General features: G+C 45.8%; 1 protein-coding gene across 1 annotated transcript; it reads left to right on the forward strand.

The window, feature by feature from the left end:
- Positions 1-8,784: 8,784 nt before the first annotated feature.
- Positions 8,785-26,503, forward strand: LOC132770131 (myeloperoxidase-like). The gene is made up of 12 exons (XM_060767016.2): positions 8,785-8,860; positions 10,870-10,969; positions 15,302-15,477; positions 16,464-16,587; positions 17,548-17,677; positions 18,823-19,026; positions 20,967-21,282; positions 22,317-22,477; positions 22,654-22,906; positions 23,042-23,212; positions 24,743-24,980; positions 26,225-26,503. Exons 1-12 carry the CDS (start codon positions 8,785-8,787, stop codon positions 26,421-26,423), a joined length of 2,148 nt encoding a protein of 715 aa, XP_060622999.2. The 3' UTR covers positions 26,424-26,503.
- The last annotated feature ends 837 nt before the right edge of the window (positions 26,504-27,340 follow it).

Raw genomic sequence — 27,340 nt, forward strand, 5'->3', positions numbered from 1 at the left:
AAATAAGGAAGAGGCATTGGAGGTCATAATGCAAACACACCATCATACTATTATTCATGGATACGTTGGTCAAGAAATGAGAAGAAGATGAGACTTGGAAGGGAAGCCATGGAAGAACGAGGCAAGATCCTGAAGGATATAACTCTTGATGTGAGCGATGTCGAGCAAGAATTTAGGGGTCTTTGCCAGGAGGCAAGGAGAGTCCGGAGCTCTGGTGAGACACAGAAAGCACTCAAGTTTTTTCCTAATTTTTCCCCAATAAAAGTCTCACCAAGTTGAAGCAAAGCCACCGAGTTGTCTTTATTTCATTCCAGCTGGTACATATGTCAATCCACAATCTCTTGCCAAAGTCGACATGTTTGGCAAGGGAGAAAAGGGTACATTTTATAAAGAATACAGAGTTGTCAGATTCAAACTTCCCACCCTCCGTCCCTCTTCCAGCTTCGCGCTGATTGGTTGATGTCATCAGCTGGAGGGAGGTGTGGCCGACTTAAGCGCACCTCAGCCAATGGGGAAGTCAGCGTCGCTTCGGCTCCTGAGCCAAAGGGAGTCGAGGAGGTGGTCCAAGTAGGAAAACAATGAACCGAGAGGAAAAATGAGTGGATTATTGTGACTTAATGTGTTGTCCGATGGCCAGCAATAATCCGGAGATTCCTCAAGCTGACCTTGTATTGTCCTGAGAAGTTGAAATATGCAAAAGTGGTTGGCGTGGCTACCAAGCTTTGAAATCCTTCTATCTCAGATATGGGATTAATTGATGCTATCTGTGTGTGGGTTTCAGTCCTTGAGAGCTTGTTTGGAGGTTCTAGCAGGGGAGTGCAGCTATCGTAAACCTGGGACCGAAGACTGGAGACCTCGGTACACTCCTTCTATACCTGGGACGTCATCCTCTTCCACCGAGTGCGCAGCTTCGGGAGGGACACACATGGAGCGGTGAGGGAGGAAGGGGACACCCGTCTAGCCAGCCAGATCAGCCGAATCAACCCTGGCGATCAATGGGATGACAGATGTCGCAGCCAGATCGCCCTCACATCCGTAGGTTTCAGTCCAAGGGGCAAGGACAATGAGAGAGGCGGATGGGACATCCTGATCTTCCCTGAAGGCAGGATGTCCCATTGTTGACAAGTGACCAGGTTCACCATGGGGTGCCTTCTTGGGCAGTCATGCTCCGAGATCCAAGACACACCATTGTTGTCATCATGCAATAAGTCCTTGTTGGAATCCTGAAGTCAATAGAAATTTGCCTCAGGAAATAGGAAATAATTTCCCAAGGTTTTTGTCTTGCTGGGGTCACGAAAGGGTGGCTTTCCATATTTTATACATAAACACACATATGGGATTCATAAAGCATGCACAAGGGAGAAATGGGGAAAACAAAATTCATATCAACCCATCCCACCCATCAAAGTCCACAGAGAGTCCAATATTTTGAAATCATATAGTCCCCAAGTCATGATCGGGAGTCCATGGGGTTCGGGGAAAGAGTTCCAGAAAGTTTTCAAAAGTTTTTAAAAGTTGGCAAAGTTGATAAAAGTTGTAAAGTCCATGGGAGGCAAGTTGGAAAAGGTGTCCCAGAGTCCATAGAGTTCTTATGAGCCGACTGCCAGTGCTGGAGATCAAGATCCATGGAGAGAACTACAGATCCCTCACCAAAGACCAAGGTGGCCCGCTGACATCTTGGAGATCCTATGCGGTGACCACGACAGTTTCCCAAGATCGGCAGGCTCCTTGGGCATCCACAAAATGGTGGCAATGTGGCAGTGTCTTCAGAGAAACAGCTGGGTTCCCAGTCAAGGTTTGAGAGGCAAAAAGGGGTTAGCAGAGTGAAACCAAGATAGCCATTAGTCTTAGAATTCTCCCAGGAGAATGACACCAATTTCAAGGCGATCTGTTGACTCGCGGATACGGGGACCTGATGGGTTTCCGTATCCGCGGTTTAAGGGAACGCAGTTTGGGCCTCCCTGGGACACAAAAATCTCATCCCAGGTGAGCCGGCAGCCATCTGCAGCCCGGGAGAGGAAAGGTTAATACAGAGAGAAGTTAGAGGCAATAAAAGGACACAAAGTAACACTATGGAGAAGAAAAAGGTTACAATTAATTGATACTTTTATTGGGGGAATTAGTTACAGTGTTAGGAGGGGAAAGAAAATGAAGTAATAAGAAGGCTTCTGAGTTGCAGCTGCTGCTGTGGCCATGTTCATGCAGGTTGGCCCAAGCGGGGCAATGGAGAACTGAGGAACTCCCTGCTGCAGGTCAGATCAGCTTGAAGGCAGGGAGTTCTGGGTTTGACCTCATGAGGATGGTCCATCTAAGGTTTATCCTTCCCAGGATAGGAAGAGTGATTAGGGATCATTAATAGGTCATTATTCATGGAGTCTGCTGCAGCCAATAAAACAGAGGAAGAAGAGGACTTGGAAGAGCAGCTATGGAAGAATGAGGTGAGATCCTAAAACAGGCATGGGCAAACTTACTAACTTGGGGGGCTGCAGCCTAGTACTCCCTGCTAGGAGGACTGGCTGCCCAGTGATGGTAGGAAGAAAGGAAAGGAAGAAGTAAAGAGAAAAGGGAGGAAGGGAAGGATGGAAGGAGAAAGGGTGAAAAGGATGAAAAGAGAAAGGGTGGAAGGGATCGAAGGGAGGGAGAAAGAGGGTAAGAGGGAAGGAAGGAAGGAGAAAGGGAGAGGAAAGGAGAGAGAAAAGATGGAAAGAAAGAAAGACAAAAGGAAGGAAGGATGAAAGGGTAGAAGGGAATGGGAGGAGGGAAAAAGAGGAAGAGAGCGAAGGATGGAGAAAGGGGAAGGGAAGCAAGGAAAAACAAAAGGGAGAGGGGGAGGGAAGAGGGAAGGAAGGAAGGACGAAAAGGTGGAAGCGAAGGATGGAAGGGGAAAGAGGGAGGAAGGGAGGGAAGGATGGAAGGGGAAATGGGGGAGGCAAGGAGAAAGAAAAGTGAGAAGGAAGAAAAGACAAAAGGGAGGGAAGGACAAAAGGATAGAAGGAAGGGCAGGAGGAAGGAAGGATGGAAGGAAATAGGGGGGAGACAGGAAGGAAAGAGGAAAGAAAGGAAAGACAAAAGGGATGCAAGGAAATAAGGATGAAAGGGTGGAAGGAAAAGAAGGGAGGGAGGGAGGAAAAAGAGAAGGGAGGACAAAAGGGTGGAAGAGATTAGAGGGAGAGGGAGGGAGAGAGGGAAGGAGGGAGAAAAGAGGGAAGGAAGGAAAGACAAAAGGGAAGGAAGGAAAGAAGGATGAAAAGATGGATGGAAGGAAGGAAGGAAGGAAGGAAGAAAAGGAGGAAGGAAAAAGAAGGAAAGAAGGACAAAAGGGTGGAAGAGATTGGAGGGAGAGGGAGGGAGAGAGGGAAGGAGGGAGAAAAGAGGGAAGGAAGGAAAGACAAAAGGAAAGGAAGGAAAGAAGGATGAAAAGATGGATGGATGGAAGGAAGGAAGGAAGGAAGGAAGGAAGGAAGGAAGGAAGGAAGGAAGGAAGGAAGAAAAGGAGGAAGGAAAAAGAAGGAAAGAAGGACAAAAGGGTGGAAGAGATTGGAGGGAGAGGGAGGGAGAGAGGGAAGGAGGGAGAAAAGAGGGAAGGAAGGAAAGACAAAAGGGAAGGAAGGAAAGAAGGATGAAAAGATGGATGGAAGGAAGGAAGGAAGGAAGGAAGGAAGAAAAGGAGGAAGGAAAAAGAAGGAAAGAAGGACAAAAGGGTGGAAGAGATTGGAGGGAGAGGGAGGGAGAGAGGGAAGGAGGGAGAAAAGAGGGAAGGAAGGAAAGACAAAAGGGAAGGAAGGAAAGAAGGATGAAAAGATGGAAGGAAGGAAGGAAGGAAGAAAAGGAGGAAGGAAAAAGAAGGAAAGAAGGACAAAAGGGTGGAAGAGATTGGAGGGAGAGGGAGGGTGAAAGGGAAGGAGGGAGGAAAGAGGGAAGGAAGGAAAGGGGGAAGGAAGGAAGGAAGGAAGGAAGGAAGGAAGGAAGGAAGGACGAAAGGATGAAAGGGAAGGAGAAAGAGGGAGGGAAGGAGGAAGGAAAGAGAGAAGGAAGTAAGGAAGGATAGGATGGTGAGAGAGGAGGACATGAGAAAAGAGCCCAAGGGCCTGGGTTTGCCGATACCTGTTCTAAAAGGTAAGATATATAATACAAAATTTGGGATGGTCCGTTCTATCTATTTGGGACTGTATTTCCAGCAAGGAAGGGGCATTGGGGATCTTAATGCAAACCTACTTTGGGGCTTAACTGTTAAGGGAAACTGTGGTCAAGAAATTAAGGCAAGCAAAGGCAGAAGACAATGATCCTAAAGTCTAAAGGTGTATCATTGCATGTTAACAATAAGATAGTCCATGCAGGGAATGGGGTCTTTGGGAAACCTTGTTGTGAGTTGAATGTGGTTTAAGTGGAGAAATCAGACAACGTTGGCTGCTCAGTTCTGCAGAAAGGCCTTCTTACAAAGGCCAGTGATATTGGGAAGGTTGATGATGTTATTATTTTTGGGGAGGGGAGTAGTTTTCAAATATAATGTGCAATGTGTGAGTTAAGTGGAAAGTTAAGAGGGAAGCGCCAAGCCAAATTGGTAGGTTTGGTGAAGAAATCTATTCCGAAGAACAAGGGAAGGGAATGCACTTATATGCAAATGCGATAATATCAAGCACATAGGCAAATATGAGAAATAAATAAATACACATTTTGCCATTCCTGGAAGCAACGCCCTGACAGTAGATTGCTGTGTGCAAATAAGCATCTTGAAGATCGAGGCTTGGAATAAGGGAAATGTGGAAAGTGGGTAACAAATGACTAATGACTAATAATAATAATAATAATAATAATAATAATAATAATAAACTGACACGATATGAGGATTTAAAGATCGAATTGCAAAGACTCTGGCACAAGCCAGTCAAGGGTGTCCCAGTGATGATCGGCACACTGGGTGCAGTGCCTAAAGACCTTGGCCTGCACTTAAACACAATCGGTGCTGACAAAATTACCAGTTGCCAGCTGCAGAAAGCCACCTTACTGGGTTCTGCACACATTATTCACCGATACATCACACAGTCCTAGACACATGGGAAGTGTCCGACATGTGATCCAATACAACAGCCATCAGAGTTGTGTTTCAAATAATAATAATAATAATAATAGATTCAACTACGGAAGCAAAGAAGAAGGCTGCATTCCATATGGAGGGACTCAATTATGCCAGCCAGGTGTATCCGACCAGGTTATTTTTTGCGAGCGACAATTTGGGTGCCGATCCTCCCTCTTTTCTCGAAATGACAGACGAGCGATAGAAGGATTTCCTTGAGCAAACGTTGACATTGATTACTCGCCTTTGGCAGGTGTTTGCTTTGGTGTAACCAAATATCGACCTGCCAGGGCTTCTTCACAACTATGATTTTGTTTCGCACACCCCCTCCCCTGCCCTCAGCTTGTGTGTGCTTTTGCCTTAGTCATGACAATTCAGCGGGAAAAGAGAAGACGAGAAATACTCTTTTACTGGCCCAGCTTCCTTATTTGGCTGTGCAACGGTTGCAGGGAGAGAGGAATCGATTCTCGGAAAGGGGTGAATTACACAACAGAGGCAAAACAGAGGCACCTTTCAACGTGATTTATGGCTTGGGTGGCTCAGGAGTGACCCACATCCATGGTGTGAAATCTCACAAAGCCTTTGGTTGATGGACACATTGGAAGAGACCACATGGACAATCTAGTCCAACTCCCTGCCATGCAGGAAAAGCACCATCAAAGCTTGACCACAGAAACCCATTGGTTGTCCTTAGTTGTCCCCAGTGGCACAATGGGTTAAACCCTTATGCCGGCAGGACTGCTGACCGAAAGGTTGGTGGTTCAAATCCAGGGAGCAGGATGAGCTCCCGTCTGTCAGCTTCAGCTTGTCATGTGGGGACATGAGAGAAGCCTCCCACAAGATCGTTAAACATCCAGGCGTCCCCTGGACAATGTCTTTGCAGACAGCCAATTTTCTCACACTAGAAGTGACTTGCTGTTTCTCAAATCTCTCCTGACGTGGAAAAATAAACTTTAGTTGATGGAGATCTGGGTTCAAAAGCCAATGATTGACTGAGACTAAGGTTTGAATCTCCGCTTGACCATAGAAACCCAGGTGCTGGTCATCGACCGTCATATATAGGTTGACTTTAGTTGATAGAGATCGGTGTTTGATTCTCGCTTGACCATAGAACCGAATGGTTGATCTTGGTTGATGGAGGCATTCTCCCCTTGATCATAAAAACTCAATGGCTGACCTTAGTTGATGGAGAACAGGGTTCAAATCTTCACTTGATCATAGAAACACATTGGTTGACCTTGGTTGATGGAGATCTAGGTTTGATCCTCACTTGATGATAGGAACCCAATGGTTGACCTTGGTTGATGTAGACCAGGGTTCAAATTCCAATTTAGCCATAGATAAATTGGAATTGATTGACCTTAGTTGATGGGGATCTGGGTTCAAATCCCACTTGACAATGGAAACCCATTGGTTGACCTTGATTGATGGTGATCTGGGTTCAAATCTTTGCTTGAACATAGAAACTAATTGGTTGACCTTGGTTGATGGAGATCTGGGTTCGAATCTTTACTTGATCATAGAATCCCATTGGTTGAACTTGGCGTGGAGACCAGTGTTCAAATCCTCACGTAGCCATGGAAACCCTTTGGTTGACCTTGGTTGATGGAGATCTGGGTTTGTATCTCCGCTTGACTATAGAAACCCAGTGGTTGATCTTGGTTGATGGTGATCTGGGTTTGAATATTTATTTGATGATAGAAACCCAGTGGTTGACTTTGACTGATGGAGAGCAAGATTCATATCACCATTTAGCCATGAAAAGCCATTGGTTGACTTTAGTTGATGGAGACCGGGGTTCAAATCCTACTTGACTTTAGAAATCCATTGGTAGACTTTGGTTGATGGAGATCTGGGTTCAAATTTTTCTTCATCATAGAAACATAATGGCTGTTTATGGAAATCTGGGTCTGAGTCTTTCCTTGACCATAGAAACCCATGCGTTGACCACGATTGATGGAGATCTGGGTTTGAATCTTGCTTGACTATCAAAACCATTGGTTGACCTTGGCTAATGGAGATCTGGGTTCAAATCTTCACTTGATCATAGAAACCCAATAGTTGACGATAGTTGATGGAGACCAGGGTTCAAATCCCCATGTAGCTATGGAAACCCTTTGGTTGACCTTGGTTGATGAAGATCTGGGTTTGTAACTCCACTTGATTATAGAAAACCATGGTTGACCTTAGTTGACTGAGATCTGGGTTTGAGTCTTTGCTTGACCATAGAAACCCGATGGTTAACCTTGATTGATGGAGATCTGGGTTTGAGTCTTTGCTTGACCATAGAAACCCAATGGTTAACCTTGATTGATGGAGATCTGGGTTTGAGTCTTTGCTTGACCATAGAAACCCAATGGTTGACCTTGGTTGATTGAGATCTGGGTTTGAGTCTTTGCTTGACCATAGAAACCTAATGGTTGACCTTGGTTGATGGAGATCTGGGTTTGAATCTTTGCTTGACCATAGAAACCCGATGGTTAACCTTGATTGATGGAGATCTGGGTTTGAGTCTTTGCTTGATCATAGAAACCCAATGGTTGACCTTGGTTGATGGAGATCTGGGTTTGAGTCTTTACTTGATCATAGAAACCCAACGGTTGACTTTGGTTGACGGAGATCTGGGTTTGAGTCTTTGCTTGACCATAGAAACCCAATGGTTGACCTTGGTTGATGGAGATCTGGGGTTGAGTCTTTGCTTGATCATAGAAACCCAATGGTTGACCTTGGTTGATGGAGATCTGGGTTTGAGTCTTTGCTTGACCATAGAAACCAAATGGTTGACCTTGGTTGACGGAGATCTGGGTTTGAATATTTACTTGGTCATAGAAACCCAGTAGTTGACCTTAGTTGATGAAGATTTGGATTCGAATCTCACTGGACTATGGAAAACCATTGGTTGATGGAGGCCAAGGTTCAAATCCCCATTTAGCCATGGGTCATTGATGGAGACCCAGATTCTGAATCCCAACTTGGTTATGGATTTGATGGAGTCCTGGTTCCGAATCCCCATTAGCTATGGAAACTCAACCCTGGTGGATGGAGACCTGGGTTCGAATCTCGACTTGGTCATGGACATCCGTTGGCTGATCTTAGGTGAGTCACACTCTCTCAGCCTTGGGTGAAGCCAATAGAGGCAGAATCTGTCTCTCTGGAAAGGAAGCTTTTCCAAACCCAAGAAGGAGAGTTTTTTCCCTCTTTGAGTGCCTAACAAAAGCGACCTTTCAGCCCCAAAGAAACAAGGAAATCAGTCTCTCTGAATCCAGCCAGCAAATATTTCCCCTTTGGATCATGCCATCTTGAGGCTTGTTTCCTGATTTTTGAAGTCGTCGGTCCCATCCAAGCCTATGTTTGCCTTTCGCCGAGGCTATAAAAGCCCTTTGCCAGTGGGGCAAACTCCACAAAAGCCCTGGAGAGGAATCAGCGGAGGTGAGATTGGCATCAGTGACTTAATGATTGGCATTCATACCTAAATACTAAGGGGAAACATATTGATTCCTAATTGCAATGCATGTTGCAATGCAAGAACGGGTGCAAGCTGAAACTATCCTGGCTCAAGGCGATGTTGTCCTGGAAGTTGTGGTTTCCCAAGGCTCCCTAAACTACAACTCTCAGGTCTCCAAAGTGGGGGTGCACCTTGACGTAGAAGCTTCTCGGAACATCACTTTGGCCCCAAATTTTGCAATGTTGTTCTTGCTTCCTTTGCAGAGATGAAGGGAAGCCTTGTGGTGTTGTGTCTCTTGGTAGCTTTTGCAGACCGGACAGAGTCTGAATCTCCCTCTGAAGGTAACGGATCCAATTTGTCTCTCTGGTGTCATTCATTGACTATGAGTTATGTCAATTTTATGGATTAGAGGTCGGGTGGCCATCTGTTGGGAAAGCTTTGATTGTGTCTTTCTGCTTGGCAGAATGGGGTTGGACTAGATGGCCTTCGAGGATCCCTTCCAAGGGTAAATTGTGGGTAAATGCCCTAAAATATAAGTCATTTTCCATCTAATTCTCCCAAGTTAAGGCTCTTAACTTGGGAAAGTTACTTTTTGGGGCAATGTGAGGCTATATGGCCTAAAATATAAGTAAATATTCTTTGCAATTCGTGGAGAAGGAGGCTTTTGGGAAATTATTATTATTATTATTATTATTATTGGAACTTCCATAGTAATGTACTTAATATATAAGTGTTTTCCTTCTGATTCATTGAGAAGAGGAGGTTCCAAACTTGGGAAAATTACTTTTTTTGTGTGTGTGTGAAATGCTTCATTTATTATTGATTTTATTTATTTCTTATATTTATACCCCACCCTTCTCTACTTTAAAAGGTATTTTCCTTCCAAAACTTTGCAGGGGTTGAGCAATATTACCATTTGCCCCAATCTCAATCCGTGTCCGTTCTGGGTTTTAGTCCAAAATTTAAAGCAGTGTTTCTAAACCTTGGGGTTGGAACCTCTGGATGGGTCACGAGGGGGTGCCAAAAGAGTTGCAAAAGACCATCAGAAAACATAGTATTTTTTGTTGGTCATGGGGGTCATGTGTGGGAAGTTTGGCCCAATTCCATCATTGGTGGGGTTCAGAATGCTCTCTGATTGTAGGTGAACTATAAATCCCAACAACTACAACTCCCAAATTTCAAGGTCTGTTTCCCCCAAACTCCACCAGTGTTCACATTTGGGCATATTGAGCATTCATGCCAAGTTTGGTCCAGATCCATTGTTGTTTGAGTCCACCGTGCTCTCTGGATGGAGGTGAACTAGAACTCCAAAACTCAAGGTCAATGCCCACCAAACCTTTCCAATATTTTCTGTTGGTCGTGGGAGTTCCGTGTGCCAAGTTAGGTTCAATTCCATCATCGGTGGAGTTCAGAATGCTCTTTGATTGTAGGTGAACTATAAATCCCAACAACCACAATTCCCAAATTTTAATGTCTATTTCCCCCAAACTCCACCAGTGTTCCCATTCGGGCATATTGCGTATTCATGCCAAGTTTGGTCCAGATCCATTGTTGTTTGAGTCCACAGAATTGTCTGAATGTAGGTGAACTACAACTCCCAAACTCAAGGTCAATGCCAACCAAACCCTTCCAGTATTTTTCTGTTGGTCATAGTTCTATATGCCAAATTCCATTGTTTGTGGACTTCCGAATGCTCTTTGATTGTAGGTGAACTATAAATCCCAGCAACTACAACTCCCAAGTGAGAAAATCAATTCCCCCCCTAACCCCACCAGTATTTAAATTTGGGTGTATTGGGTATTTGTGCCAAATTTGGTCCAGTGAATAAAAAGACATCCTGCATATCAGATATTTAGATTACGATTCGTAACAGTGGCAAAATAACAGTTACAAAATAGCAACGAAAATAATATTATGGTTGGTGGGTCACCACAACATGAGGAATTGTATGAAGGGGTCGCGGCATTAGGAAGGTTGAGAAACACTGCATTAGGAGCAAAAAAAAACCCCAAACCCTTCCCTATACAATCCAAAGCTCTCACATAAGAGCCGACTTAGATACTGTCATTGGAGCAGAGGCCAGCAATGAGGTGTCCAGCGACTCTGTAAGTGGGATTACACAGGAACAAAACACTGAAATGTCTAGTGCAAATTTCTAGCGGCCATCTTGCGGGCTTCAAAAGTGAGCAAAATGTCAGTTATGAAATAGCAACGAAAATAATGTTATGGTTGGGGGTCACCACAACTTAAGGAACCATATAAAGGGGTCACAGAATTAGGAAGGTTGGGAATATCATGGGAGAAGTTTGTCCGTGGGAATTTGGGAATATCTTTGCTTTTCTCTCTTTAGGAGATGATCCCGCCAACCAACTCACTGGCCAAGAGCTTTTGAGCAGCCTCGACGAAGCCAAAAAGATGGTGGATGAGGCATATAAACTCTCGAGGGAGAGGTGAGCTTGCTTTGCATGATGGGTTGGACTAGATGGCCTTTAGGAGCCCCTTCCAACAGGATGGAACAGAGAGTACAGTAGGGGAAATGAAGTATCATATAGATAAAGAGGCATTGCTGGAATACCTGGCTACTCTAAAGGTAAATAATGCTTATATTGGAGATAATGAAGTAGCGGAAATGTAGCACAGAATAGATAAAGAGATAGTATGGGAATATCTGGCTACTCCAAATGGATTCAAGTCTCTTAAATACTTAGAAAGAATACCGTACTTGCCGGAAAAGTCTCAAAAGGTCTTACTTTTTTTTTCTGTGTCAGGAACGACTTGAGAAACTGCAAGTCGCTTCTGGTGTGAGAGAATTGGCTGTCTGCAGGGACGTTGCCCAGGATGTTTTACCATTCTGTGGGAGGCTTCTCTCACATCCCCACAATGGGTTAAACCTATGTGCTGGTGAAACTGCTGACCAAAAGGTCGGCGGTTCGAATCTGGGAAGAGGGGTGAGCTCCCATCTGTCAGCTCCAGCTTCTCATGCGGGGACACAAGAGAAGCCTCCCACAGAATGGTAAAACATCCTGGGCAACGTCCCTGCAGACAGGGGAGCTCCTAAAGGTCTTACTCTTCATTTACCAAGCTTGTAACTCTATCCGAAAAAGAGATATGATTAGAGTTACAAGCTTGGTAAATGAAGGGTAAGACCTTTAGGAGCTCCCCTGTCTGCAGGGATGTTGCCCAGGATGTTTTACCATTCTGTGGGAGGCTTCTCTCACGTCCCCACAACCCATGTGGCGGCAAAACTGCTGACCAAAAGGTCGGCGGTTCGAATCCAGGGAGCGGGATGAGTTCCCTCCCATCTGTCAGCTCCAGCTTCTCAAGCGGGGACACGAGAGAAGCCTCCCACAGAAGGGTAAAACATCCTGGGCAACGTCCCTGCAGACAGCCAATTCTCACACCAGAAGCGACTTGCAGGTTAAACCCATGTGGTGGCGAAACTGCTGACCAAAAGGTTGGCGGTTCGAATCCAGGGAGTGGGATGAGTTCCCTCCCATTTGTCAGCTCCAGCTTCTCAAGCGGGAACACGAGAGGAGCCTCCCACAGAAGGGTAAAACATCCTGGGCAACGTCCCTGCAGACGGCCAATTCTCTCACACCAGAAGCAACTTGCAGGTTAAACCCATGTGGTGGCGAAACTGCTGACCAAAAGGTCGGCAGTTCGAATCCAGGGAGTGGGATGAGTTCCTTCCCATCTGTCAGCTCCAGCTTCTCATGCGGGGACACGAGAGAAGCCTCCCACATAATGGCAAAACATCCTGGGCAACGTCCCTGCAGACAGCCAATTCTCTCACACCAGAAGCGACTTGTGGTTTCTCAAGTCGTTCCTGACACGGAAAAATAAAGTAAGACCTCAGAGTAAGTAAGCTGAGCATGAGCCCAAAAGTGTCCTGCAGCAGAGGAGGGCGACTCAAATGATCAAGGTTCTGGAGAACAAGCCCTATGAGGAGTGGCTTAAAGAGCTGGGCATGTTTAGCTTGAAGAAGAGAAGGCTGAGAGGAGACATGATAGCCATGTATAAATATGTGAAAGGAAGTCCTAGGGAGGAGGGAGCAAGCTGGAGACTAGGACGCAATGGAGCAATGGTTTCAAACTACAAGAAAGGAGATTCCATCTGAACATTAGGAATAACTTCCTGACTGTGAGAGCCGTTCAGCAGTGGAACTCTCTGCCCTAGAGTGTGGTAAAGGCTCCTTCTTTGGAATCTTTTAAACAGAGGCTGGATGGCCATCTGTTGGGGGTGCTTTGAATGCAATTTTCCTGCTTCTTGGCAGAATGGGGTTGGACTGGATGGCCCATGAGGTCTCTTCCAACTCTATGATTCCATCAAGGGCTATTTGACGTGGTTAACAATGACTCAGATATGCAGATGACCCCAAATTGGGAGGCATCGAGGAACAGGATCAGGATCCGAAATGACCTTAGAGCGCCGGGCCAAGACTAACAAAATGAATGTCAACAGGGAGATGCATAAGGCGGAAAGAAACGAGATGCACAGATTACAGGACGGTGACACCCAGCTTGGAAAACAGTCCGTGTGAAAGGAGTCTTAGGAGACCCCAAGCTGAACATGAGTGGGAGAAAGAACCTTTGTCTGTTTGAAGCAAAGTTTGGGTGTTGCAGTTAGCAAACTTGAATAGCACTGAGTAGCCATGAAGTTTGCAAAGTCAATCAGTGAGGGTCTCAGCATAGAGGTAGTGAAGGTGTATATATCCCAGTGGAATAATGTCCAGGGTGGGAGAAAGAACCCTCCTCTGTGTGATGCAAGTGTGGATTTTGCAATGAGCAAGCTTGAATAGCATTGAGTAGCCATGAAGTTTGCAAAGTCAATCAGTGAGGGTCTCAGCATAGAGGTAGTGAAGGTGTATATATCCCAGTGGAATAATGTCCAGGGTGGGAGAAAGAACCTTCCTCTGTGTGATGCAAGTGTGAATTTTGCAATGAGCAAGCTTGAATAGCATTGAGTAGCCATGAAGTTTGCAAAGTCAGTCAGTGAGGGTCTCAGCATAGAGATAGTGAAGGTGTATATATCCCAGTGGAATAATGTCCAGGGTGGGAGAAAGAACCTTCCTCTGTGTGATGCAAGTGTGAATTTTGCAATGAGCAAGCTTGAATAGCATTGAGTAGCCATGAAGTTTGCAAAGTCAGTCAGTGAGGGTCTCAGCATAGAGATAGTGAAGCAAGTGAGGTGTCAATATCCCAGTGGAATGAGTGGGAGAAAGAAACCTTTGCCCATGTGAGGCAAGTGTGGGCATTGCAACTAGCAAGCTTGAATAGCATTGAGTAGCCATGAAGTTTGCAAAGTCAATCAGTGAGGGCATCTGTATAGAAGTAGTGAAGCAAGTGGAGTGTATATATCCCTGTGGAATAATGTCCAGAGTGAGAGAAAGAACCTTTGTTTGAAGCAAGTGTGGGTGGCATGCTTGAATAGCATTGAGCAGCCACGAAGCAGCAAAGTCAATCAGTGAGAGTATTTGGTGACCAATATGAAAAAACACCAGAATTAAGACAGTAAATAAAGAACACCATTCAGAAATGGGAACTCCAGACAGCAGACAATCAAGTGCCAGTGAACACCTCCCATACAGAGGATGCCTTCAGGCAACAAAGGCCAGCCTACCTCTATGCAGACACCCTCACTGATTGACTTTGCAGCTTCATGGCTACTCAATGCCATTCAAGCCTGCTCATTGCAACATCCACACTTGCTTCAAACAGACAAGGGTTCTTTCTCCCACCCTGGATATCATTCCACAGATAGATAGATAGATAGATAGATAGATAGATAGATAGATAGATAGATTCCACTTGCTTCACTATCTCATATGCAGATTCCCTTTCTGATTGACTTTGCAAACTTCATGGCTATTCAATGCTATTCAGGCTTGCTCATTGCAGCATCCACACAGAAAGGGTTCTTTCTCCCACCCTGGACATTACTCCATAGGTAAATATATACTCCATTCGCTTCATTACCTCTATGCAGACACCCTCGCTGATTGACTTTGCAGCTACATGGCTACTCAATGCAAATCAAGCTAGCTAATTGCAATATCTGCATTTGCTTCAGACAGATAAGGGTTCTTTCTCCTACCCTGGACATCATTCCACAGATGTATATACAATCCACTTGCTTCACTACCTCTATGCAGACACCCTCACTGATTGACTTTGCAGTTTCATGGCTACTCAATACTAATCAAGCTTGCTAATTGCAACATCCACACTTGCTTCATACAGACAAGGGTCCTTTCTCCCACCCTTGACATCATTCCACATACCGGATATATTTACACCCCACTTACCTCATTCCCAACAGACCTCTGAAGATGGTCTCAGACCCACAGATGTGGGTGTTTTAATTTTGTTTCTTCTGTTTCTCTCCCATCTTCCCATTGTGGGCGCATCGCACGCCATCAGGTCCAGGTCCTTTGCCCATTTGCAGCTCTTTAATGATGACTCTTAATGGCAAAACAATAATAGTCGGATTCTGCTTTGGCCACATTTCACCTGGAATAATCCTGTGTCCCTTTTCTGGGGAAAGGAATTCAGGAAGGATATTAAGAAGTCCGGAGGAATGTAACCAAAGAGATTCCAGGGAAACTTTAGGTTCAATAGTAAAAGATGCTACTTGGGAGTCTGGTGGAGTTTCCTTCTCTCGGGGTGTTGATTCTATAGTTAGGACAAGTGTTGTGAACAAAGTCCAGCAAACCCATAAACAGAAGAATTTCCAAGTTAAGTTTGGACAAGCAAAGACAAGCATTCTCCTTTTTTCCCCCCCAGATCCAAGGCGGATTTGGACAAAACCCATGTCACTCCTGCGGATTTCCTGAAACACCTAAAAGAGCCGATGGCCGCGACCCGGACGGCCCTTCGAGCCGCCAGTTATTTGGACACCTCTTTGGACCTCCTGAAGAAGAAGCTCCAGAAGAAATGGATGAGGCCCTTCAACCTCACCGGTAGCCTTACGTTTCCGGATTGAGTCCGAACTTGAGCTGTCAACGGGGGTGGGTGGGGTTGTATGTCCGTTCCGAGCTCTAGTCCGAACTTTAAAGAAGAATCCCATAGAGATGGACCTAAAGTTTCTTTCATAGGAGAGAATCCAAACTTGAGCTGTCAATGGGGGTGGGTGGGGTCCTGTGTCCGTTCCAAGCTCTAGTCCAAACTTTAAAGAAGAATCCCATAGAGATGGACCTAAAGTTTATTTCATAGGAGAGAGTCCGAACTTGAGCTGTCAATGGGGGTGGGTGGGGTCCTGTGTCCGTTCCAAGCTCTAGTCCGAACTTTAAAGAAGAATCCCATAGAGATGGACCTAAAGTTTCTTTCATAGGAGAGAATCCAAACTTGAGCTGTCAATGGGGGTGGGTGGGGTCCTGTGTCCGTTCCAAGCTCTAGTCCAAACTTTAAAGAAGAATCCCATAGAGATGGACCTAAAGTTTCTTTCATAGGAGAGAGTCCAAACTTGAGCTGTCAATGGGGGTGGGTGAGGTCCTGTGTCCGTTCCAAGCTCTAGTCCAAACTTAAAAGAAGAATCCCATAGAGATGGACCTAAAGTTTCTTTCATAGGAGAGAGTCCAAATTATAGGCATCCTCTTTAAAGTTCAGACTACAACCTGGAACGGATTCACCACCACCATTACTAACCCAGAAGACCTACCATGGCTAATATACTACTACTAATAACAATACTGGAGTGATGTATGGTTTCTGGACTGTATGGTCAATGTGTCCTAGTAGCATTTTCTCCTGACATTTCGCCTGGTATCTAATAACAATATTAATAATTACTATTATGAATACTAATAATAACAGGCACAATATATACTTATATAAATACTGATCTGAGTTTGGATTATTTTTCTGGACTTTAGACTATTTTTTGCAAAAGTTCCTTTCTCCAAAAGGAGAGGGAGGTGTTAATTTCGGATGGATTTCTCTCATTTAGATGTCCTGACGAGGAAGCAGAAGGAGACCATTTCCAAAGTGACTGGCTGTGACTACGTGACCCGTCCTATCACTTGTCCGCAGAATAACCCCTACCGGACCATCACCGGAGAATGCAACAACCTGTACGATAATTATCTATATAAGTATATATATATATATATATATATATATATATATATATATATATAATATCTATTTAATTTATACCACAATGGCTACTGTACTACAAAGAGGGTCTATGGTGGGAGAATGAGAATAGATAGAGGAGAATGACGAGAATATTTGGCTATACAAACGGATCCAAATCTTCAAAGTCCAGATAATAGGACAGAGGATGAGGTGGGGGAAATGAAGCATCGTGTAGGTAAAGAGTCTGCACAGGAATATCTGGCTACTCTAAAGGTAAATAGTATTTATATGGGGGATGATGAAGTAGCAGAAACGTAGCACAGAATAGGTAAAGGGGCAGGGCAGGTAGAAAATAGAAAATATTGCATTAGATAGCAATGCATGTGGAAAAATACAGTTCTAATGAACATGTGTTCATAGCATAGTCCACTGAAACGTTAAAACTAATGGAGATGTGAGCCATTTCCTGTGATCACTAGAGGGAAAAGTCGGAGTGACAGATATGTGAACTTCCTCTTTACCATTTTAGATAGCTTGCCACAATCTCTCTGCATCTGTAATCCATCACCATCCTTGTCGTATGAGTGTCTTGCTGTGGTTGCGAATATCTCTGTATACTGGTAGCAGACTTGTAGACAGTTGTATGTAGCAATGACTGAAGACTAAACCTCCAAAGGTGTTTAGATGAAAGTCAGCATTCAAGTGTGCTTATTACAGGCAGTGAGCTACTATACAAAATCGGAAGCTGTGCAATGAAATCTCTGCTAACTGTGACCAAGACTCTGCAACTTACTGCTTGCCTTTGAGAGAGTCTGTCCCATTGTGCAACTGGAGGAGGTCATGAGAGGATTGACTCATATGACTATCTAGCAGGGGAGTTGTGTGTGTTTAGTCGCCCTGTGATAATTCTGGTTATGAGATCCCAAAATTTTCCACTTTTCTCCCCATTCTAGGAAACACCCCCATTATGGTGCCTCGAATCATGGGTACGCCCGCTGGCTCCCGGCTGAGTATGAAGATGGCATCTCCCTCCCAAGGGGCCTCATCCAAGGGCAGCTTTATAAAGGGCACACCCTCCCATTGGTAAGATCTGGAGGACCTCCGAGCCAATGGCTCATGGTTCATTTTGATCCCCAACTCAGGTTCTAGACTCGAATTCCAGAAGCTTCAGTTGCTTTGGCCAATGATCAGGGATCCTGGAAGACCAGAATTTGGGAAACACTAGGAGGAAAGGTCAAAGGGGACCTCAAAATCCCATGGATCCAATGGGTCTACTCTGGTAGTTGGATGCAGATTGAAGTGGAGGAGATACCATCTCAACCATTGAGGACCTAGAGATTCCTCAGAAGGATTGTGTCCAGAAATGTCTAGATCCTCCAGCATGACTGACCATAGAGACATGCTGTAGGACCTAGAGATTCCTAGAAAGTTCTTTCTAGGTCTTCCACCACAACTGGAGGAAGCTGACCACAGTATCAAAATGGAGGACCTAGAAATTAGGCATTTCCAGGTCCTCCATTTTGATACTGTGGTCAGCTTCCTCCAGTTGTGGTGGAAGACCTAGAAAGAACTCTCTAGGAATCTCTAGGTCTTACAACATGTCTCTATGGTTCTCTATGTTCTCTCTAGACATATCTAGGTCCTCCAACATAACTGGAGGAAGCTGACCACAGAGTCACAATAGGTCCTACAGCATGTCTCTATGGTTCTCTGTGTTCTCTCTAGACATATCTAGGTCCTCTAACATAACTGGAGGAAGTTGACCACAGAGTGACAATAGGTCCTACAGCATGTCTCCATGGTTCTCTGTGTTCTCTCTAGACATATCTAGGTCCTCCAACATAACTGGAGGAAGTTGACCACAGAGTCACAATAGGTCCTACAGCATGTCTCCATGGTTCTCTATGTTCTCTCTAGACATATCTAGGTCCTCCAACAGAACAGGAGGAAGTTGACCACAGAGTCACAATAGAGAGCTTCTGAGAGAGGAGTCATCTTTAGACATCTCCAGCATGACCAGAGGATATTGACCATAGAACCACCCTGAAGTATGAAGAAATTTCTAGGGGTCTTTCTAAACATCTCTAAGTCCTCCAGCAGCTAGCAGGTGGATTTAGATAGACCTTGGCTAGACCCTCGCAAGCTGTCTACTCAATGTTGGGAGTCAACAAGAGGCCTCCTCCCTTCCCATTTTGGGATTTCTAGCAATGTTGTTCCTTCCTGTGCAGGTGCGGAGTGTCTCCAATGAGATCATCACCACCTCCAATGAGAATGTCACTGAGGACCAGGAGCGCTCGCTGGCCTTCATGCACTGGGGCCAATGGGTGGACCACGACATGGACCTGGCCCCCATGACTGAGATCGGCATTGACAACAAACAGGTCGAGTGCACAACTGACTGCAATTACGCCCCGCCGTGTTTCCCCATCAAGGTAATGGAGAACCCTAGAGGAACTGACTATAGAATCACACTGGAGGACCTAGAGATGGCTAGAATTATTTCTAGAAGGCTCCAGATCCTCCAGGATGACTCTAGGAGAACCTAGACATGCACATGAGAGTTCTCTCTAGAAATATCTAGGTCTTCCAGCATGATTGGACCACAGAGTCATGCTGGAAGACCTAGAGCAGTGTTTCTCAACCATCCTAGTGCCGCGACCCCTTAATACAGATCCTCATGTTGTGGTGACCCTCAACCATAATATTATTTTCGTTGTTGCTTCATAACTGTAAATTTGCTACTATTACGGATTGTAATGTAAATATCCAATATGCAGGATGTATTTCATTCACTGGACCAAATTTGGCACAAATACCCAATACACCCAAATTTGAATACTAGTGGGGTTGGGTGAGGGGTTGATTTTGTTAATTGGGAGTTGTAGTTGCTGGGATTTATAGTTCACCTAAAATCAAAGAGCATTCTGAACTCCACCAACAATGGAATTTAACCAAACTTGGCACACAGAAGTCCCACGACTAACAGAAAATACTGGAAGGGTTTGGTGAGCACTGACCTTGAGTTTGGGAGTTGTAGTTCACCTAGATCCAGGGAGCACTGTGGACTCAAACAATGATGGATCTGGACCTAACTTGGCACAAATATTCAATATGCCCAAATGTGGTGTTTGGGGAAAATAGATCTTGACATTTGGGAGTTGTAGTTTCTGGGATTTATAGTTCACCTACCATCAAAGAGCATTCTGGACCCCATCAATGATAGAATTGGCCCAAACTTGGCACACAGAACCCCCATGACCAATACAACATACTGTGTTTTCTGATGGTGTTTGGCGACCCCTCTAACACCCCCTCGCGACCCCCTCAGTGGTCCCAACCCCCAGGTTGAGAACCACTGACCTAGAGATTCCAAGAAAAGAGTTATCCCTGGAGATATCTAATTCATCCAGCATGACCGGAAGAAATTGACCATCAAGTCTGTTGCAGGGGTAAAGAACACCCCTGCTAGGTAGGTATGTGAATCAATCCTCCTTAAGCTGTACATGGGACTAAAAGTCTCAAGGCAAGCCAGTAGCTCCAATCGAAAAACATATTGCAGAGTCTTGGTCACAGTTAGCAGAGATTTATAGTCCAGCCTCTGATCTTGTTTTGTATCTCACTTCTTTAATAAGCACACTTGAGCTCTAATTTTCATCCAAACTTCTTTGGAGGTTTTGATCCTTCAGTTGTTCCTCTATACACAGCTATTTACAGGTCTGCTATCAGTATATACAGAAATATACTCACAACCATAGCAAAACACTTTGCAGAGTCTTGGTCACAGTTAGCAGAGATTTATAGTCCAGCTTCTGACTTTGTTTTGTATCTCACTTCTTTAATAAGCACACTTGAGCTCTGGTTTTCATCCAAACTCTTTTGGAGGTTTTTATACTTCAGTCGTTGCTCTCCATACAGCAATTTACAGGTTTGCTGTCAGTATATACAGAGATATACTCACAAACACAGCAAGATGACCATCGCAAGACATGCACATGGCAAAATGGCAATGGATCACAGATGCAATGAGTCAAAGAGAGCACACACATGAGTGCCACTCCTTTTTATACTACAGGGAATGATCCAGTTCTTGTCATACCTGTCACATGATCATGACACAGCTGCTCTTCTAGAATCACAACTCCACTTTCTTAACCCTTCGGTGGAATGTTTTGTGAACACATGTACATTAGAATTGTATTTTTCCTCATACTGGGGTTACATGCAATGCATTTCTTTCTACCTGGAGGATCTAGAAATTCCTAGAGAGAACCCTACAAATGTCTAGGTCTTCCAGCACAAAATATATTGTCCTATGGTTGCGGATCCAACTAAAATGACTAGTGGTCATAAGCACAGACTAAATGTCTTCTAGGTCCCCCCGGGAGACCCTCGGATCAAGAAGTCTGGGGTCTGCATGCCCTTCATCCGGACGGCCCCGGCCTGCAACCCCACAACCTACGTCCGGGAGCAGCTCAACGCTATCACCTCCTACCTGGACGCCAGCATGGTCTACGGCAGTGAGGAGGTCCTGGCACGCAACCTGCGCAACAACAGCAACGATCTGGGCCTCATGGCCCTCAACCAGAACTTCACCGACAATGGACTGGGCCTCCTCCCCTTTGAGAACAAGACCAAGAGCCTCTGCCTATTCACAAATAAAACCGCCAACATCCCATGTTTTAAGGGAGGTACGTCTCCGGGCATGTTGTTGAGTCTCACAATCATATAGTCTGACCATCTTGCAGAAGAGCTTGAGAAGAGAGAAAGTAGACCTTCTCAGAGCTGGGAAATGGAGTAGCCTTTCTCAGGGCTGCGGAAGGGAGAAAGCAGGCCTTCTCAGAACTTGGGAAGGGAGAAAGAGACCCTCTTAGAGCTGTAGAAGGGAGAAAATAGGCATTTTCAGAGCAGGTGAGGGGAGAAAGTAAGCCTTCTCAGAGCTGAGGAAGGGAGAAAGTAGGCCTTTTCAGAGCTGGAGAAGGAAAGAAGTAGACTTTTTTAGATCTGGGGAAGGGAGAAAGTAGGCCTCAGAGCTGGAGAAGGGAGAAAATATGCCTTCTGAAAACTGGGGAAGGGAAAAATAGTTCCTCTCATTGCTGGGGAAGTGAGAAAGTATGTGTTCTCAGAGCTGGAGAGAGGAGAAAATAGGCCTCAGAGCTATAGAAGGGAGAAAGTAGGCTTTCTCAGAGCCAGGGAAGGGAGAAGTAGACCCTCTCAGAACTGGAGAAGGGGGAAAGTAGGTCTTCTCAGAGCTGGGGAAGGGAGAAAATAGGCCTTCTCAAAGCTGAGGAAGGGAGAAAGTAGGCCTTCTCAGAGCTGGGGAAGAAGTAGACTTTCTCAGATCTGGGGAAGGGAGAAAGTAGACCTCAGAGCTGAAGAAATGAGAAATAGTTCCTCTCATTGCTGGGGAAGAGGGAAAGTATGCCTTCTCAGAGCTGGGGAGGGGAGAAAGTAGGCCTCAGAGCTGTAGAAGGGAGAAAGTAGGCTTTCTCAGAGCCAGGGAAGGGAGAAGTAGACCCTCTCAGAACTGGAGAAGGGAGAAAGTAGGTCTTCTCAGAGCTGGGGAAGGGAGAAAATAGGCCTTCTCAAAGCTAGGGAAGGGAGAAAGTGGGCAGGCATTGGTCCCAATGACATTTGGGCAACACCAGCCAGGTATATCTGCTAGTACTCTAGTGCTTGTATAGTGTACATTTTTCTATTTTGTGCTTCCATTTCTATATTCTAGGAGACAAACGGGCCACAGAAAACCTGGGACTGACTGCCATGCATACCTTGTTTGTCCGGGAACATAACCGGTTGGCCACCGAACTAAAGAAGATGAATCCACATTGGGATGGAGAGAAACTGTACCAAGAAGCCCGGAAGATTGTTGATGCAGAGAACCAGGTAGCAATCAGATTCAAAGAAATGGCTTCAGTTTGGGGTATAAGGTTCTCCAGATGTTTGGGACTGTGGCACTGATTAGGAGTGCTCCTGAATCAGATGCTGGACACCATTTATTTGTCTGAACACCCTGCAGTTGAACCAAGAATTTGGCTTACCTTCTCGTGGTTCTGTTGCAGGTCATCACCTTCCGAGATTACTTGCCCCTTGTCTTGGGCAACGAGATGAACAGGCAGTTGCCACTCTATACAGGCTACAAGGAATCGGTAGACCCAACTGTGGCGAATGTCTTCTCCTTGGCCTTCCGGTTCGGACATGGCTCCATCCCACCCTTGGTGCCCCGTCTGGATCACAATTTCAAGCCCTTGGCTCCGTACTTCTATGCTCATCTGTCCGGCACCTTTTGCGCTTCATGGAGAATAGTAATGGAAGGTAAATGAGCAGATCTTTGGGTGCAGAGATGTCCACATCTGGACCACAGCTTGCAAGATTAGACCAGGCAATTGTGACTCTACTGTCTCAAAATATGGAAAGAGCCCTTTCCCTGAGAATCTTTCGGTTCCATAGGTGGCATCGACCCACTTGTCCGTGGCTTCCTGGCTGACCATTCGAAGTTGATGAAGCAGAACCAGATGATGGTGGAGGAGCTTCAGGAACATCTCTTTGAGCAGACAGAACACATCGGCCTCGACTTGGCTGCCTTGAATTTGCAGCGGGGAAGGGACCACGGCTTGCCAGGTAGGCATTCTCCTTCTCCTTCTCCATCTACCTCCATCTCCTCTATCACCATAACAATTCTTACCTCCACCTTCATCACTATCTCTGCTATCACCACCTCCACCTCCACCTCCACCAACACCACCTGCACTGTCACCTCCATCTCCATTTCCATCACCTCCATTGCCACCATCTTCATTTCCACCATCACCACCTCCACAATCACAATCACTATCTCCGTCTCCATTTCCATTTCCACCACCTCCATCACCATCTTCATTTCCACAATTACCACCTCCATCTCCACCTCCACTGTCACCACTTCCATCTTTGCCTCTATTTCCATTTCCACCTGTTCCATATCCACCATCTCTATTTCCACCATCTCCACCTCTATCATCACCACCTCCATCCCCATTTCCACCACCTCCATCTCCACCATCTCCATCTCCATTTCCATCATCACCATCTCCACCATCACTACCTCCATCTTCACCTCCACCGTCACCACCTCCATCTTCGCCGCCATTTCCATTTCCACCTGTTCCATCTCCACCATCTCTATTTCCACCATCACCACCTCCACCATCACCATATCCACCTCCACTATCACCACCTGCACCTCCATCTTCATTTCCATCACCTCCATCTCCCTCATTTCCACCATCACCACCTCCACCATCGCCACCTCCATCTCCATCTCCACCTCCACCACCTCCATCTCCTTCATCTCCATTTCCACCATCACCACCTCCACCACCACCATCTCCATCTCCATTTCCATCATCACCATCTCCACCATCGCTACCTCCATCTCCACCTCCACCGTCACCACCTCCATCTTCGCCTCCATTTCCATTTCCACCTGTTCCATCTCCACCATCTCTATTTCCACCATCACCACCTCCACCATCACCATCTCCACCTCCACTATCACCACCTTCATTTCCATCACCTCCATATCCATCATTTCCACCATCACCACCTCCACCATCGCCACCTCCATCTCCATCTCCACTTCCACCACCTCCATCTCCTTCATCTCCATTTCCACCATCACCACCTCCACCACTACCATCTCCATCTCCACCATCATCTCCACCACCTCCATCTCCACCATTTCAATTTCCACCATCTCCATCTCCATCATCACCACCTCCATCTCCATCTTCACCATTACCATGACCACCTCCACCACCACTACTTCCACCTCCTCCATCACCATAACCATCTCCATCTATTTTCTTTTCCTTCTCCGCCATGTCCATCTCCATGTCCTTGTGTGCCTTCGATTTGTTTATAATTTACTGTGACCCTCATAGGCTTTTGTCACAAGATTTGCTCAGTGGCTTCCTTGTCATTGCCTTGTCACTGTGGCTGAGAGAGTGTGACTTCCCGATGGTAACCCATGACTGAGCAAGGATTTAATCGCTGACCTCCAGAATCATAGCCCCATTGAGTCACCATAAATTGACCTCAAGTTCCACAAACACATATGGTCCTCATTGAGACTGGAGCCTTTCCCCATTTTCTCCCCTACTTTCTTTTCAGGATATAATGCTTGGAGGCGCTTCTGCGGCCTCTCCGCTCCAAGCAACGAGGCTGAGCTTGCAGTCGTGATGCGCAACCCCAAGCTGGCCAAGAAATTCATTGACTTATATGGGACACCGGAAAACATCGACATCTGGGTTGGGAGTATGGCAGAACCCTTCGTCCCTTACGGCAGGGTTGGCCCACTCTTGGCCTGCCTCATTGGGAACCAGTTCCGAAAAGTTCGGGATGGGGACAGGTGAGCTGGAAGTCTAGAGAGCTCTACAAGAGCTTCATTGGGTATCCATAACTCTGAGAAGGCCTAACTCACAATGTTTCTATGGGACTGCTACCTATCTACTTTCTCCCTTCTCCAACTCTGATGAGGCCTACCTCACAATGTCTCAATGGGACTGCTACCCACCTACTTTCTCCTTTCTCCAACTCTGAGGAGGCCTAGTTCACAATGTCTCTATGGGACCTCTGTCAACCTACTTTCTCACTTCTCCAGCTCTGAGGAGACCTACCTCACACTGTCTCTATGGGACCTCTGCCAAACTCCTTTCTTCCTTCTCCAGTTCTGAGAAAGCCTACCTCACAATGTTTCTATGGGACTGCTACCCACCTACTTTCTCCCTTCTCCAGCTCTAAGGAGGCCTACCTCACAATATCTCTATGGGACCGCTATATATCTACTTTCTCCTTTCTCCAGCTTTGAGGACACCTATCTCACAATGTCTCTATGGGACTGGTATCCGCCTACTTTCTCCTTTCTCCAACTCTGAGGTGGCCTACCTCACAATGTCTCTATGGGATCTCTCTACTTTCTCCCTTCTCCAGCTCTAAGGAGGCCTATCCCACAATATCTCTATGGGACCTCTGCCAACCTATTTTCTCCCTTCTCCAAGTGTGAGCAAGCCTACCTCACAATGTCTCTATGGGACTGCTACCCGCCTACTTTCTCCAGCTCTGGGGAGGCCTACCTCGCAATGTCTCTATGGGACTGCTACCCATCTAATTTCTCCCTTCTCCAGCTCTGAGGAGACCTACCTCACAATGTCTCTATGGGACCGCTACCCATCTACTTTCTCCCTTCTCCAACTTGGATGAGGCCTACTTCACAATGTCTCTATGGGACCTCTACCCATGTTTCCCTCTTCTCCAGCTCTGAGGAGGCCTTTTTCACAAATCTCTCCGTGTCAACACTCTGGCAAGATTGAGATCCTCTCTTTGTGGCTCTTTCCCCTTTCCCTCCTTTCCCCTTATACCCACGTCACCTTTCTTTCCCAGTGACATCACGGAGGGCCACTTCACCTAGCAACATACATACATACTTTGACTTATATATGGACATATAGCGGGGTACCCCAACCGAGGATTGCACAGACACCGTGGATGAGTTTTCGCAAGCATCCTAGGACAATGTGTTTCTGTGTTGCCCGTTGATGGCACCCAACCAAAACCCCGTTGACCGATTCCTGTCCCCTGTTCCCACTTTTGCAGATTCTGGTGGGAGAAGGATGGGGTCTTCACCCCGAAGCAACGCCGGGCTCTGAGCCGCGACTCCTTCTCGCGCATCATTTGCGACAACACCCACATCCAAGAGGTGCCCCGGGACACCTTCAAGAGGAACCACTACCCGAGCGATTTCGTCAACTGCCGGGAAGTCCAAGGGCTCGACCTCTCGGCGTGGAAAGAGTAGCGTGGAGAGCAAGAAAATGGGTGGGTGCGGGTGGGATCGGGACACCCGTTGGCCATGGTCAACTTGGGTGGCTTGGCGGAGGGATCGGATCAATTCATGGAAGGAGAGGGCCTTCGGATGGCTTTGGGTTCACTCATATGAATGGGAATGTCAAAAGAAGGGTCTCTAGAGGCCTTTATCCCATTCCCAATGGATCTCTGAGCATGTACAAAGCGCTTTAGGTTCATACCTAGTCTTGTGAATGGCAATGTGTGGCTTTTCTCCTCTTTTGAGTCACAGCACCACATGTCGAAAGCGGAATTGGAAGTTACTTTTCAGGGTTGCGATGAGACTGACCAGATGGCCCTTTCCAATTCCGTAACTACTTCCTTACAAGTTCTTTAACTACTTTGAAAAAGTTACTTTTGATGAAAAGTTTTGGCCAGAATGTGAAAGCCTTTGTCTTCCCAATCTTACTTTCTTCGAGCTCAACTGGATACTTTGAGTATCCGCTTTGATATAAATAAACACAAACATAAACAAACACATAAACATAATACTTTTCTCCAAAGGACGAGGGAACCATTTCCACCCAAATAAGTAACGGACATGAATCACTTCCCAGGCTCTGAAAAAGTAACTTCTTAAGGTAGAGTGATCACTTTGGATGATTTGGGGACTTTTTCTTTCCCTTTCAGCCCAATAATTATGTATTTTACTTCATGTATATACCGTGTATTTGGTTTGAGGGACTGTTTTGTATTTGCACGCTTTGTGGCACTTTTTGAAAAGGAAGTTTGGAAACACTCATGAAATAAAACAAGAAAATAAGCTTGGTGTTGTGTGTACGGAAAACAGAAAAGACCAGGATTGTGGTCTTGAATAGTTCGTGGAATATGTGATGTGTATGAGGAAGGAGGGAAATAGAAGGAAAGAAG

This window comes from Anolis sagrei, chromosome 11, assembly GCF_037176765.1.
Source record: "Anolis sagrei isolate rAnoSag1 chromosome 11, rAnoSag1.mat, whole genome shotgun sequence".
Classification (NCBI taxonomy): Eukaryota; Metazoa; Chordata; class Lepidosauria; order Squamata; family Dactyloidae; genus Anolis; species Anolis sagrei.

Coding starts and splice junctions, on each gene's coding strand:
- LOC132770131 (XM_060767016.2), top strand. CDS start 8,785: ATGAAGGGAAGCCTTGTGGTGTTGTGTCTCTTGGTAGCTTTTGCAGAC. Junction 15,478..16,463: donor GAGGCCCTTCAACCTCACCG/GTAGCCTTACGT, acceptor TCTCTCATTTAG/ATGTCCTGACGAGGAAGCAG. Junction 22,907..23,041: donor ATGGAGAATAGTAATGGAAG/GTAAATGAGCAG, acceptor TCGGTTCCATAG/GTGGCATCGACCCACTTGTC.